This window comes from Lissotriton helveticus, chromosome 3_1, assembly GCF_964261635.1.
Source record: "Lissotriton helveticus chromosome 3_1, aLisHel1.1, whole genome shotgun sequence".
In the NCBI taxonomy this organism is placed as follows: Eukaryota; Metazoa; Chordata; class Amphibia; order Caudata; family Salamandridae; genus Lissotriton; species Lissotriton helveticus.
The window spans coordinates 1,108,706,912-1,108,722,177 of record NC_136061.1 but is presented as its reverse complement, the minus strand read 5'-3'; the positions used below and the strand labels follow the sequence as shown (position 1 = coordinate 1,108,722,177).

The following is a 15,266-nucleotide window of genomic DNA, read 5'->3' as shown; positions in this document are numbered from 1 at the left end:
CTCCTAGCCCACTATGAACAGCAAATAACATCTGTCGGCCTGCAGAATGAGAATATGTTCTAATACATCCTTCAGGTCCAATGCTAATATTCAGTCTACAGGATCCTAGGCCAAACACCATCTTGGCTAGAGTGAGCATCTTAAATTAGTTCTTTTGCAGGAAGGCATTGAGAGGTCCTCTATCTACAATAGGATGAAGGCCTCTGTCATTCTTCGGCATAAGGAAGTAGCAGGAGTAAAACCTAGTTCCTGTTTCCAAGGCAAGATTCCTCTGTATCGTTCTTATGGCCAAATGTGTCTGCACATCATGCTGCAAAACGCACATGGGGGCCTACATGCAACAAAGTAGAAAGAAATGGGAGGGCAGAGCCCGGTTCCACAACTTGGAGGACTTGTCTGCCCGAAGTAATGCTTTGGCAACCCTGGAGCAAATGGCATATCCTGCCTCCTGCAGGGTGGCTGTGTGCCAGGAAAAACACACTTAAGTGGTATTGAAGTTGTGGTTGCTGAAGGGGCAGGGGAACTGAGCTATGTGTTGTCCCTGATGTCCTGAGCACTGCCTTTGAGAGCTGCAGTATCGGTCCAGAAAGGGCAGAGGAGCCTGCAGTCTGTCAGTGGGGGTCAAACAATGATGTACTCAACTCCTGGTGTAACCCCAAAATGGCAGAACGTCTGGAGAAACTATCTGATGGGTGTGAAGAGATTCAATGAGTGAGTTGTGGCGTGGCTCTCTGAATCTCTCTAGGGCCAAATCCACCTCACCGACGAAGCGAAAGCCAGCAGATGGCATATCCATCAAGGAAAGTTGGACATCCTGAGAAGCCCGTAGACCTCAAAGTGCAATGTCAAAGCACCTACTCAAGCAATCAGTTGTGTTCAGGCCTGACTGTTTAACAAGTTTCACTGCATACCGGCCATCCTAACTAGTTTGGCCTAAAGCTTCCTGTACGAAGTCTGGGACAGCCAGTAAGATCTGACTAACCTTGTCCCCTAGCTGCATGGTTGCACAGACCAAGGAAACATCTAGCATTTAGTAGAACAAAGCTGGAAGAAAAAAACCCGCCCTTGTCAAATGCTTCCATACATTTGAATACACTTCTTTAGCCCTCCTAATCACTACCTGCAAAAGATGCACTCTCCTCTGTGGCAGGACCAGGGAGAGTCTACCTCATAATTTGGTGAAGTGAACGGAAAATAAGCATCTGCTTCAAAGATGGTGAAGAACCTGAGGCAGGTTCCAGAGGCACAAATGGCATTAAGGGTGAACCTGCCAGTGAGAGTCTGACTGAAGTCCTCTGCGGATCCACTGGGCCCAAAGGTGTACCAGATGGTTCTGTAAGCATGCCGAAAATGCACAGCACAGTCTTCCTAAAGGCCTCGACTTCTGCAACATCGACAAAAGACCTGGGAATGCTGGGTGAATAATTACCAGACTTTGAATTAGGTCATTTGGAGTGTGGACACAAGGCTGAGTGACATGTTGACATCCTTGTGCCTTCCTTGGAGAGTGAGAATGGTAGGAAGAGGCCGATTTCTGCTTGGGCTGCTTGTGCTTCTTCTTTGACTTACCCGAATACTTCAATCAGAACGAAGAGCTTCCATCAGAGCTACTCTGGGAGCAGCAATGGAACCTTTCTCTCCACTTTGACCGGAAATGGTGCAGAGCCTATAGGTGTTTTGTGAGCAATGGCTGCAGGTTCTGGTGTTGTGTTCCAACCTTCAACACCAGTTGTTTACCTTGTGGGGATCTGTCAGAGACTTTGATTGAGACAGTACCTACAAGGTTTAAACCCGATCGTTTTAGAAGGAGACATTTTCCTTGCAAACTAGTAAAGTTTCGAGAAAAAAAATCTCAAAGACAATAGGAGTAGAGCTGCGGATCTGAAGGCGTTGAAAGACACAAATGTCATCGTGCATGGGTGACACTTACATGTGGCTACATTCATTTCTGGAGCAGAACGAAATCAGCACAAAGCCACCTGGCACCACCAACCGGCATGTGGGAGTACTACTTTAGAGGTTTTTTACAAATCCAGTCTGATGCCTTGGGAATATTCACAAGGTGAGGAATCAGCAGTTAAAAGTATCCATTAGTAATACAGCTTGATTTTTCTTTTGCTAGGCAGACAACTTTAAATTGTCTTGTCTTACACTTTACTACTTCAATAATAGTTTTGCATTATATATATATATATATATATATATATATATATATATATATATATATATATATAGATAGATAGATAGATAGATATCCTACTGGAGGTCACCAGTAGGTAGTTATAGGACCTTATTTCTATTAAAAAAACATTTTCCTTTTGCCAATATCTTTGGTGGCGTCAAATTCTCAAAACTAATGGCCCACTCACTTTAGCTGCAGTGGTGAAAATGTTGGGGTGTTTCGTCAAGCTGGGGCTGAGAAAAAGGGGGGTCTCAAAACGCTTTTTCTCCATATTAATTTCCATAGGAAACTTTAGACACGGCTACAGCCTGAACTGCTGAACAAAATTATATCAAATTTGGCAAAAAGGTAGCGCTTGGTCCAGAGAGCACTCTTTTTGTTAAGTGGTGTAAATCCGTTCAGTAGTTCCTGAGAAATGTAAAGATTTCTCAGATACACAAATATGGCCACAGAGGATCCGCGAACCCTCCTGATCTCGAGCCTGTGATCTGATTGGCTGCCAACACTTCAAACCAGGAAGTGTTAGCAGCCATCTTGTGACTCGGTTACAGTCACAAGAAAAAAAGTGAAAAACTTTACAAATTAAGAAAAGGGAGCAGGGTAGAAACACCCTGACCTCCTAGGCCTGCTCAAGGGGTCCCACAGGGACCCCAGAGAAAAAAGAAAAGCATTTTTTTAAAATAAATTCAGCAGGATTCGCATTGGATCAGCGAATCCAATTTAAAAAAAAAAACAACAAAACGTATGCTCGCGCTTTGTTCAAATAGGCCCCCGGAAGGGCCAGGTCCTGGGGGAAATGATCAAAATGCATGCGGGCCCGCGTGGGCCCCAGCAGCCCTGGGGATAGCCACCTCCCCAGGGCTAAATTGAAAAGATGCATGGGGGGCTTCACCCCACCACGGAGCGCCGGGGACTGCCACATCCCCGGGGCTTCAGTATTGTTGGAGGGGTGTCATGCTGCTCCCCCTTGTGGAGCCGTAAATAGCCCTGGGGATCGCCACCCATCATTGCAGTTTACTATAGTTCGGAGGGAGCAGTGCTCTCGCTTCCATGAAGCGAAGAAGAATTGCCTTTGGGCAGAGGAAGCTGCATGTTTGCAGCTCTCTCTGACCAAAAGCAATGCCGCTCCCACAGGAGGCGGGGAGCCAGCAATGACCCCAGAGGCCTTGAGGCTCCCCCTGCGGTCCGCCCACGCCCAAGGGAGGGGAGCCCCCCGGGGACAAAATTGTCCCGGGTAGGACGCAGCGCAAGCCCCCTAGATATATATATATATATATATATATATATATTTTTTTTTTTTTGGGGTGAAGGGGGGTTTGCAATAAACTATTCACGAAGTCGGATGGAGTTGATATGTGCTGTGATATATATATATATATATATATATATATATATATATTTAAAGAAAGGATGTGGCCATGTCCTGGGGGATGAGGGTCCCTAGGCTATATCGGCATCAGGAGGGTGCCCCCTACACATTTTTTTATTTTTTTAGTAGAAGGCAGGCTCCGGGGGATGGGGTCCCGGGGCCAGAAGTGGGCCAGGCAAGGGGGGGGGGGGGTGGTGGTGGTCACACAGCCCACTTCCTTAAAAAAATGTATTTAAAAGGCTGGGAAGGAGTCCCAGGTGCTAAAATTGGCAAGCATCATTATCAGGTCTCATCATGATCCTCAAGGTTCACCCTGGATTCTACATAGGTTCTGTAAGGGGAGCATGACTGAGTGGCAAGGTGCATATCTGGTTATTAGTTTTGCCGCAGATATTTGAATTTAGCACATTGTCTTACATGGATTCAGTTCCCTTACCTACTCAAGCCATCATCTGAGTTATGTATGCAAGCGGCTGGTCAACAGTTTGAATCCTGGCTAAGTAAACTCATACGGTCTTACATTGCTCATCAAACAAGTAAATCGGAGTATAAAGAATATTGCTAGTAACAATTCTGAAACATTTTTGCACACCTATGTTAGAATCGCTAAATGCACGTTAAGTAAAGCTATTCCCAACCCATTTACATGCCTAAAAGTACTCCCAAAAATATGTTGGAGTAGGAGTAGAAACAGGATAAAACAGCTCCCAAGACGTTCCAATTTTTTCAAAAGGTATAAAGGAGGCGGTTTCACAGCAACAAAAAATATGTTCTCTGTTGGAAGAAATAAAGTATTATGTACAAGTGTGCATTGCCACGACATTTACATATGCAGAATTTCCACATAGTGTTAAAGCTGCATTAGAAAACATTGTCAAGGAGATTAAGACCATTCATGGAGATGGTTGAAAACCTCAAAATATCATAAATGTACACCAAATGTCAGAACTCTACCTCAAATGTTTAACAAAATCTACAATTTAACTTCCTAATGCTGAGCTGTGCGAAACAGATACCAAGAGGCAATTCTTTTTGGGCCCGCACTACGTAAATTGCTTATGACAAAACCGGAAATGTCCTGTACTTCTAAACTAAAGTCTCCACACAATTACCTTCTTCCATGTGGCCTTCCGGATGAAGTAATCTACTCACTACGCTTTATCAGCATTTATACATATTTTAATTAATTAGGACTACACAATATATATTTTTAACAGGCAATTGGGCGTTCATATTATTCAGACTCTCCGCAATATACAAATTAAATTACCCCCCCCCCCCCCCCTCAATAAAAAATACACAAAATCTTGATATTTTTAGCTGATTTTTCCTGGGTTGTATCCTAAACGATTGATGTGTTCCCCTCTATTCCCAAGGGCCAATGATTAATCTTTAGCCTATCAGATGGGCAGAGTTCAGAGGTAACAACATGAGTGTATCTTCCCCTCCAAAGTGTGTGTGTATATACATATATATATATATATGCACATATACATATAAACACACATATACATGCACGCATACACACACACATACAGGCACTTAGAAAAAGGAAGACGTGTGAAATGTATCTATTTCGATATATATATCACACTCCTCATTTTCTAAGTGCTGTAAATTACAAGTGTTACTATTGGACAATTTAAAAGGTCTGAATTTGCCGAACCCAGAAGGGTGGAAGCTCAGTCGACACACCAGGGATTCGAACTTGTGATCAGAAGATCACTGCACATTTTGGTAGCAAGTATAAACTCACTGAGCCATCCTTGTCGCTATACTTGAATTCCTGCAGTGTTCAGCTTCCAAGCACCCTATATTTAAAAGTGGGTGGGATGAATTTCAATTGTAAATTTTCAGTAGCCAGCATTAACTTGCTTTTAAATGTAAAACAATATTAAAAATTAGACCCAAGAAAGGTAGAGGAATTGTGCAACTAACTACTCTATAAATGTATACCATAAAAACATGATTGACTTGAAAACATTCTATTTCATTTATACAAATAACTAATAAATACAAAAAGTAGGTTAAAACAAAATAGTTATTCTTCTGGCTGAGTTTATAATGCATCTACAGTATCCGGTAGCTTAAAAGAAAATGCATTTCCCTCGTCACAGAATTCATAACATTAAATTCTATTAAAATCTTCAGTTATTTTTATTTCCTATATCAATACGGTACTTGATGTGAAGTAGTGTGTGAGTGATGGCTGAATATGTTTAGCATTTAAACTGAAACTGTTATATACCACACAACCCAATAAGAAACACTTAAATGTGAACTTAAGTTGTAACGTGATAGTACAGAAAAAATATCTGTTTCAGATTATATTTAGTGTTACAAAATTATTTGCGTAATATGAAATCAAGAGGCCACATAAAAATAAGCTTGAGCTTTCAGAGCGATTCAGTTTTTTGAAAACTGAAGTGCACTAGTAATAAATATTTGCACATATTGTATAAACAAGAACCGTCTAATGTTCAGCATAATTGTAAACATCAGTACACGTGTAAAATGCATCTAACTCTACACTTACATGTTCAGTTTGCCAAATTGTGTATTTCATTATTGAGACGCATTTCAACAGACTACAAGGCCAATCCGAATTTTGGCATCCGTCTTTAAAATGAACTGTAACAGTGCAAGTAAGGAATGCAAAGAATTGCTAGTGCAATAAGGAAGAGAAGCACAGGCAATATTGCTCATCAATATTCATCAGTTCCGTGTATTTACCCTAGTGTGGTAAGGAGAACTGCAAAATGTATTGAAATCCGTGTTTAATGCCCAGACCAGGTCTTAGTCTTTCTCTGCTCCTTCCGACTATATTGTTGCAAGGTACGTCCAGTATATAGCTTTAAAGCTTGCCAGCCTGTGAAATGCCCATCTAGCCGCCGAGTAATGTTCTAATGCAAGACTTTCTCCCAAAAGGAGGTTACTGCGGATGTTCGACCTTTAGGAACCAAATGGGACCTGTATTACACCTTGTACGGCGGGCATAACTTTGAACCGCATAAGATGTTTTCATCTGAATAGCAGCAACAGCATATCTTCAGCAGTCAGACTTCAATTTATCTAAAGAATTATCAATTTTGGTCAAAGTCTTTTTGATTCGCAAAGCTGTGAGTCTTGCAGATGGATTGTGGTACCAACACTCTTTCATCAGCTTGGCAAGAGACGTTAAAGTCTGCAGAGAGAAAAAGAAAAAATTATTGTAACGAGAATAAATTACAAGCTGGCAATACACAGGCACAGCATGAAAACCATAAGCTAGGGTAATGGCGTTTTTTTAACACTCACATGTGGCATTCCACCATATCACTTCCACATTTTAGAGGTGCCACTGTGTTATAGCTATTTTACAAGTTACCCCCACCATTTTTAATGCAATATTAACTACATTATTCCGAAAGAGAAGATCAGATATGATGTCATTACCATGCATAAAAGTAGGCTTGCTCTATTTATCATGTTGTAGATATCTATTGACATACATTTTACTTATAAAAGTAGCTATGATATGTACGATACGACCTTTTACCACCCCTCATAGACATGTGTAAGGATGCCTATCAGATCATCTCAAATCTGTGAAGTCTCCACAAGTGCTCAAATATGCTGGAAATCCAACACTTCTAGTGAGTGGCTATGAATTTGTCTGTAAGTCAAACTTTGGTTAAACTTTAGATACAGTTACAGACCACTCCATAGCCATAAACAAACCTCTGTCTTTAAATAAAGCAGACGTTGCTTTTAATACATTACCTTAAACTGTTTTGTCTCGTTTAGAAAATTTATATTTTTTGTCCCCTCCCAAATCTCTGAAAAGGCTCAGAAAAGACTTTAGTGTTGATAGTTCTATTAATTTACATTTCATACTTTCCAAACTATCAATGCACTGCGTGAAGAAACAGAACCCGAACTGTGTATGGTCAAGCCCACATTTCACTTCTTTGTACATCAAGCATATTCACAACATGCAAATTTAACTAGAGCGAAGATAAAAAACGTGAATTAAAAAGAACGTGTAAAAAGTGTGCGGAAATTTTGTTCCAAACTTTTGAAGTAAAAAATTTGTCAGGAAATCACAGCTCCGACTCACCCTATTTAACCAAAAAAAAGAGGACATTCTTGGATTCATATGATGGTCCCATTTACTACACTTTTCCAACTCTTAGTGTAACTGACAGAAAGTGGATTCATAGTCTAAATTTCCTAATCCAGATTCACAAAATTAGGATTTACAGAATTTGGTGAGATTAAATTCCACTTATGTACAAGTTGGGTGGATTTTCCAGTTAGAAGCATACTAAAGCAGTAGGAAGTAAGTCTTTCCGAGGAGGGGAGAGTGACAGTGACTGCGAGTGTTTGGAACACCCACAGTTTGAACCTTACGGCATTCACACACATTTCACAAAGGTGGGTCCCACCCTAAAACCAGAGCTAAAATTGCTCCAAAAACGTTCATGTAAAGTGAACATATACGGTAAAAAGACACCAAAACACTGGACCTCTGGGAGCTTTAACGTATGGAATCATTCCACATAGAAAAAAGTTATCCATTAGAGCAAAATAACAAGTTACTTACCTTTGATAATGCTCTTTCTGGTGGATACTTAACTGCAAATTCCACATCTTCAAAGACTTTCTAAGATGTCAAACTAGATTCTGAAAACTTTACTCCAAGCAATGCTCCCACACGCCGTTAGGCGGCATCTTGTGCATATAATCGCCAACCATGCACGCTGTTATTAGTTTCTTGTTTATTCCCTTTCCTTCAGACGTAGATCATGAACAGTTGCTGGTAACATGGTGTTGATTACTAAATTGGGAGCTTTGTAGGTGGTAGAAAAGATCTTCTGATACTGTGCTTTCTAAAAGTCTAAAATATCTAGCAAGGGTTCTCCCCCACTTCTGGAAGATGCACTGCCCCACTCTGGATGTAGACGCCACTTGTGACAACAGATGAAACCTGTGCAGTTCATTCACTCTGGCATTCAAAGATGCTGCCAGGAGGTTTACAATCACGAAAATGCCCTGATGCTCCAAGCACCTCCTGAAGCACAGAGCCTCCTGACACAGGACCAGGCTCTGCCCTGCTTGTTATAGTACCACATGGTGGTGATCTTGTGTTTGAGAACTTGCACCAGCCTCCCGTTGATAGATGGCAGGAAGGCCTTCAGAGTCAAATATATGGCCGGCAACTCCAACAGACTGGTCTCTGTGGAGGGCTGGCTCCACACCAGAATCCTCTGATCTCTTATCTCTCCATATCGCCCCCACAGCCCAGAATAGACAAATCAGTGTCAGCTCTGGGTGTGGAAGGAAGAAGGGTCTGCCAATGGACCAATTGCGTTTGGCTAGCCACCACTCCACATCTTAAGCCACCTCCTCCGAGAAAAGTATAATATCGGCCAGATACCTTGAAGCAAGGCACTATAGAACTTCAAGTTCCATTGAACAGGCTGTTTGTACCACCTGGAATAGCTGACTATGAGGGTAAAGGAGGCTAAGAGGCCAAGAAGCCTCAGAAGCGCCCTCACTGTGACTCAGAATAGAACCCAATACATTGGAACTATAGTTCATTACTTATTGTTGAGGAGGGAAAGCCATGAAAACCACTGTGTGTAGGGTTGCTCCAATGAACAAAACCTATGTGCAGTCGTCAGGGGAGACATTGGCCAATTGATAGTGAACCCCAATGAAGTTAAGAGGTGCTCCGTCATTTGTGAGTGGCCCTCGGCGGACTGTGGCGAGCGTGCCTTTAATAGCCAAGGAAGTATGGGAATACAGGTATGCCCGACCTCTGAAGATGGGTCGCAACATCCGACAGGCACTGGTGAGGCCAAAAGGTAGCACATTAACTTGAAAGTGCTTCCAGCCTACTATGAACAGCAGAAAATGTCTGTGGGACTGTAGGATGGGTATATCGAAATATGCATCCTTCAGGCCCAAGGATACCATTCACTCATTCCAGAGCAAACAAGCTCTGGGCTAGTGTGAGCATTTTCAATTTGCATTCAGAGACTGGTATTTTAAAAAAGGCCCGAGGCACCCCCTCCTTCGTCGGAAAGAGAAAAATGCCTTGGCCTCGTAAAGAATGCTGCACCAGCTATGCTGGTTGGGTAGGCGTCAACTGTCTATAATCCAGTCCTTTGGAATAGCCCCTGAAATGTGTGAATTGATGCAGAAGCTGTCTAGACGGTGTCAAAAGTCTCAAGGAGTGTGCCACAGCTCTACTGGCCTTAAAGTGCTTCAATGCACTGAAAATATGGAGCCCATCAAAGGGCCTATCTATGAGGAAAGCCTGTAGATAGGCTGTGGGGTTTTAGGTTTAAACCTATAATAACTGATAAAACCCCACTGAAAGAAAAATAGCCCTCATGGGTGAAAACATATAAACACTGAAAAACCACCTGGACGACCACAGACTAAATGCCATTCAAAGAAAGGAAAAAGAGAGTGAAAGTGTTATTTTGTTCTTCCTGAAGAGATCAATACAATGTAACTTTGTTATACAAGCTAGCAGTAAGAAAGACTGGCTAACATTATTCTGCTTAAGTTTTGTTCTTTAGGGATGCCACTAAAATATTGTTTCTTCTTCCTTTTACTTTCTTCGGTTTTGTGGCCTTTGGTGTAAAGATGCAGAGTTTAGTTTCATGTTTTAGGTCTACTTTAATCACTTTATAAACTATAGAGAATCAGGAAATATCAAACTCATATTTGATATTTTGGCTGCATTTGATTCTTTTACTGATAAGTAAAATGGCTGGTTTCATAAAAATCTTTCCTAATATGTGTCAGAGCATTTACCCACAGAGAATGGGTAAAAACCCTTAACACATCAGACCATAGTTTCTAGTGGGTCATTATTGATAGTAGGTGAATTGCTGACACCTCAGGCTTTAAACATTCAATGCAAGGTATAGTGACAAGTGTAAATATCACCAAGCATCTGGGATAATGGTGAAAACATGACACCAGACTTTTGGAAAACATGGAACGCATTGTCACTTGTAATGCTCTGCAAAAAAGGTTATTTCCAAGTTCAACAAAGATTGGAGTGATATTGTTTGTATTTGCAGTGATTCAGCTGTGTATATAAAAAAGTTGTGTGATAACCTGTCAAAATTGATACCCGAGTCGAAGTGATTCCCTGTAGGAGATCCTTGCCACTTGTTAGATGGTATGCTGAAAGCATCTTTACAATCTTCAGAGTTAATGAGGGATGCTATTGACTTTTTAGTCTATTCTGGTGCACTGTTTTCTTACTCACAGGAACTAAAACGCAAATATTTATCATTTTGTGCTTTATGTGTCATCAAAGAAAGAGTCATTCCAACTGTGTCCCTTAGCTGATGGTTATCAGCCCAAGGGGCTATGAATGCTGAGAGGGCCTTTTCACAGACGTTTACATAGGAAGGAAAGGGCGAACGCACATGACCCAAAGACTCACTGAAGAAGTATTGTATGGTGTACTACAATAAGATTAATTTGCAAAAATATATTTGGACCTCATATACACTATACGTACACTGTATATATACCATGTTCTTTCAGTGCAATAAGCAAGCAATAATAAAAGCAAAACGTTCCATAAACACCAGAAAGACACTTTTTCTGTTGCTTTTAGTGGCGCGAAAATGTGTAACCACTGATAACAACTGTTTTTTAAGATTTTGAAAACACTGAAAAAACCCCACCTGAATTTACCAGACAAAGAAACTGAAAACAGGAAAGCCTACCTGTAGATCACTGAAAAATCCAGTGGAGCACATTCAGACGTGGCGACAAAGTACAGCATTAGTACTGACTGCCTTCCCTAAGGATCCTGCCCTGCGCAGATGACCTATTTGCCCACATCCTGTCCATCATGAATTGCCTCAGCCAAAGAGGCTCCAAGGTCTTCTGATGCTGCCAGCAAGGGTTGTATGTTTGAACGAGTTCCTCAACCAGGACTTCCCAAAACAACGAGGTCTTAACCACTACTCCGTCTAAACCACGATTTCTTTTTCCACGCATTCCTTTACCACGATTTTTCCTGGTAAAGGAATGCGTGTTAAAAATTATTTTCAAATAGTACCTCGATCCCCCCCACCCCTTCAATGCTAATTCCTCCCAAAAATAAACATGATCACCCACACACATGTCATGCTTGCACGTACTGTAATCGTGACGCTACATTGCCTTTGTGTGCTAGTGTATCGCCCTGTCACTAGATCGACCTACCACAGCATCACCTCCCCTACTTCCTGGTGTCTAGTTTTATCCGGAGCTTCAACGGTTTGCAGCGTTATTGTTTATGTTATGATGGTAATGTTCGATCAATCTGAATGCAAGCCTGCCATCTAGTGTTCATTTTCTTTTTCATGTATCTTGATCACAGAATGAGCTCCTATATGAATTCCTTTGAGCCCAATGGGCGTTGTGCGCCTGTTGTTACTTTTACAATGCACGTGTATCGGAGATTGAATACATAAGATGGTTTACTTTTGAAGATAGCACATAGGGTTTGTTGAGGGAACGACTCACCTAGATGTAAACGAAACAGAGGTAAGTAAGCACAGCACCTCATGAGAGTTGCTGCTTGAGAAGGCTCCCTCCTGCCTGGGGTTTAGCTGCTGTCGCCTTGCTTACGTAATGATAGGTGATAATTGGTGCACTGACCCATGGACCCGAATGCAGAGGTTTTATTAGTTGCATGTCAGCCTGGAAGCAGGATTTAGGCCAGAAGGGCAGAATGAAATTTGTGAAGAATGCAGGAGGCACATTTCAGACCTACAAAAACACCAGACTGAATCAGCCTTAACCACCCAAATGCGTGGTTAAGGCTGAGTCGTTGTTCAGGCAAGTCGCTGTTCGGCTTGCATGACTCCGGAACTCGTTGTTCCGGAGTCGTTGTTCAGGATGTTTCCCGCCAACAAAATTTCACTGCCCAAGTCCCAGAGGGCAAGTGTACAGCGACCCAGCAAACAGTCTTTACAGATCAAAATGTTAAACAGAGGAAAACATGTGCTTGCTAAACGCCTCAATCCTCTTGGATTACCTATCCTGAGGACTGGTTATAAATGAAGGAGGATTCACTTTACTGGTCGTGATCTACACAATAAGGCAGCCAGTAGTTGGTGATTGGTGAGAACATACGGGTCACGGTCTTACGGAGAACAATGCTTCGACCAAGTAGCCATTAAAGTATCCAAATCGCCCCATACGTCGAACTATTTTTGCATGCAAAAATGTTGGAAGGGTGTGTTAATAGCTTATAGCTTTCTTGGAGGCCCATAAGTTTCTGGATCCTTTGCAATCAGCGTTCAGAGCTGCTCACAGTACAGCGACCACATTGGTGGGAGTTATGGACTCCATATGCTATACTTTGGCTGCTGATTGCTGTGCCATGCTTGCACTGCTAGATCTCTCTGCTGCCTACGACACCATCTCCCATAAAGTATTGATCAGCAGGTTGCGGGGGATCAGTGTCAGGGCAACGCTCTATAGAGTCTCGCAGACTTTTTAGATAGCTGCACTCAAATGATCAGGCTAAGCTCTTTCAAAGCAGGCGCTATTTCTATCAATAAGGTGGCGCTCCATGGCTCATCTTTGAGCCAGACTTTATCATCTATGTGTCCCCCACCCCCCCCCGGCCCAGATTGTGAAATCCTGAGGCTTTGATGTAATTTCCTATGCTGATGACATGCAGTTGATTATTTCACTGGGGTAGGACACTGACAATGTGAAACATCGTTTTGTCTGGAGAAAATTGTGTCCTGGATGACCACCAACTGTTTCCAGCAGAACGGTGAAGAAACTGAGATCTTACTGTTTGGAAAAGCTCAGTACTACTGGAATCCTGACTGGTGGCCCACAGGGCTGGGGGCAGCTCCTTCGCTATGTCACACCGTAAAAAACCTGGGGCATTATACTGGACCAGGAACTTTTCATGAAGAACCACATTATTGCTACCTCCTGCACCCATTTTGCAAGACTAGTGAGCAAGTTCTTTCCTTGGCTACCATCTTCTCTCAGGAAAACACTCGTCCAGACCTTGGTTATAAGCTGCCTGGACTACAATAATGGCCTGTTTATGGCAGTCAACTACACCTTACTGTCTAAGCTCCAGGTGGTGCAAATCTCCCATCAGGCTACTCTTCTGAGAGATCTTCATAGGCTCCTTGTCCGAAAGCACATCCTGTTTAAGATCAGTCGTTTCACCCATAAGAACTTGATGGGCAATCTCTACCAAATGGATAAACTGCATTGCTATCTGCCTTCCTGCACCTTACAAACTAGACAGGAGTTCTTGATTGATCCCAGTGTTCGTACTGAGAGACATGATGGAACAGCTTTTACCTTTACGGCCCTTACTGCCTGGAATCAACTGTCTTTCCATGTTTGCTGTTGTGCTGATTTCACCAGCTTAAGGAAAATGTTGAAAATTAAGCTGTTCTAGTCACTGGTTATTTGTCTGCGCTGGCCAAGCACAGAGATAAACCTTAGGGTATGATTCGCTGCACTTTATCAAGCGAGGTTAAGATTAACATGATCCATGAGGGAATCATTAATGGAAAGCAAGGGCCCACACGTAGCAGGCCCAGGATGTAGGATCTCTGTTAGGACATTTGTTTCGATCTCATCGAAGGGCAGCTATAATCCAAGAGTCTCAGCTGCTCTTTGGACTACCACAGCAAACCAGCTACTCTTTCATTGGTGGCCCATGTGGTAAGTCAAGCTCTGTCTCAGACGAGTTGTCAAGCCCACTGGCATTTGGTAAATCAATGTATAAGGTATCATCAGTGTAGTGATGAGGAAAAAAAGCCATCCTCATTACCATCATTATCAGTCTCAACATCTTGGGATGCCACCAACCTATAGCACAGGATCAGAGCCAGAACCAAAATAGATCATGGAGCCTCTCCTGTCAGGTGTAGTATGGCATAGGCCCAGGATTAGAGCCTGGGTGCATGACTGGTTACACTTTTGTAATTTCGCAGCACAACTTCAATTGGGGTCAAGCCAAAACTGGCTTGGGTTTGACACTGGTCGGCACTGGTTCTGCTAATGGGACAGTTGATATTGGCACTGGTGAAGAAGGGACCAGTGTAGAAGTCTGTACCAGAGTTGGTATGCGCCGGTAATGGGTCCCAGGTGGACAGACGAAACTGTAGTAGGACCAGTTAGTGGTAACCAGACTGTGGGGTCCTCAGCTCCATGGGGTCCGAAGGTGCATCAGAAAGACAGCCTGCACTAAATATCTGCCGCATGGGCTCCTGAAAGGCCTCAATCTACTGCAGGGTCAATGATGACTCTGGAAATTCAGGAGGTATTGGGACCAGCTCCCGAACTGGTTCCATGACCAGAGACCTTAACAGAGGGGGGAGGGGGAGCTAACACTGACGCCCTTGCATCTTCTTTTTAGAGTCAGAGTGGAGGGATGGTGTGGATTCCCACTTTGCTTTTTTTTGGTGTTTATGCTTGGCCTTACTGGAGAACTTCAAGTGAGAAGTTGAGAAGTCTCTGAAACAGGCTTAAGATCAGGAACTGGTCTGTGCCTTCAATTTCGATCAGGAGCGTGACCTATGCAAATGCCAGAACTTCTTTTGTGCCCAGCAACATATGGATTCACCTTCCCATCACGGATTATCTTTGGGTAAACAAGGGCATGCTTATTGCTTGACAGTCGTGGCCCAAAATCAGGCATCAAAGACACCTAGCGAGTGTCCA

The 15,266-nt window shown here is 42.6% G+C and overlaps 1 protein-coding gene across 1 annotated transcript in view; it reads right to left on the bottom strand.

Moving 5' to 3' along the window:
- Positions 1–5,689: 5,689 nt before the first annotated feature.
- ACVR1 (activin A receptor type 1) overlaps positions 5,690–15,266 on the bottom strand; it is a 325,334-nt gene continuing 315,757 nt past the window's right edge. The window contains exon 12 of the mRNA XM_078681708.1: positions 5,690–6,735. Within this exon, the coding sequence (XP_078537834.1) occupies positions 6,601–6,735 (135 nt within the window). The 3' untranslated portion in view covers positions 5,690–6,600. The remainder of the gene's footprint in view (positions 6,736–15,266) is intronic.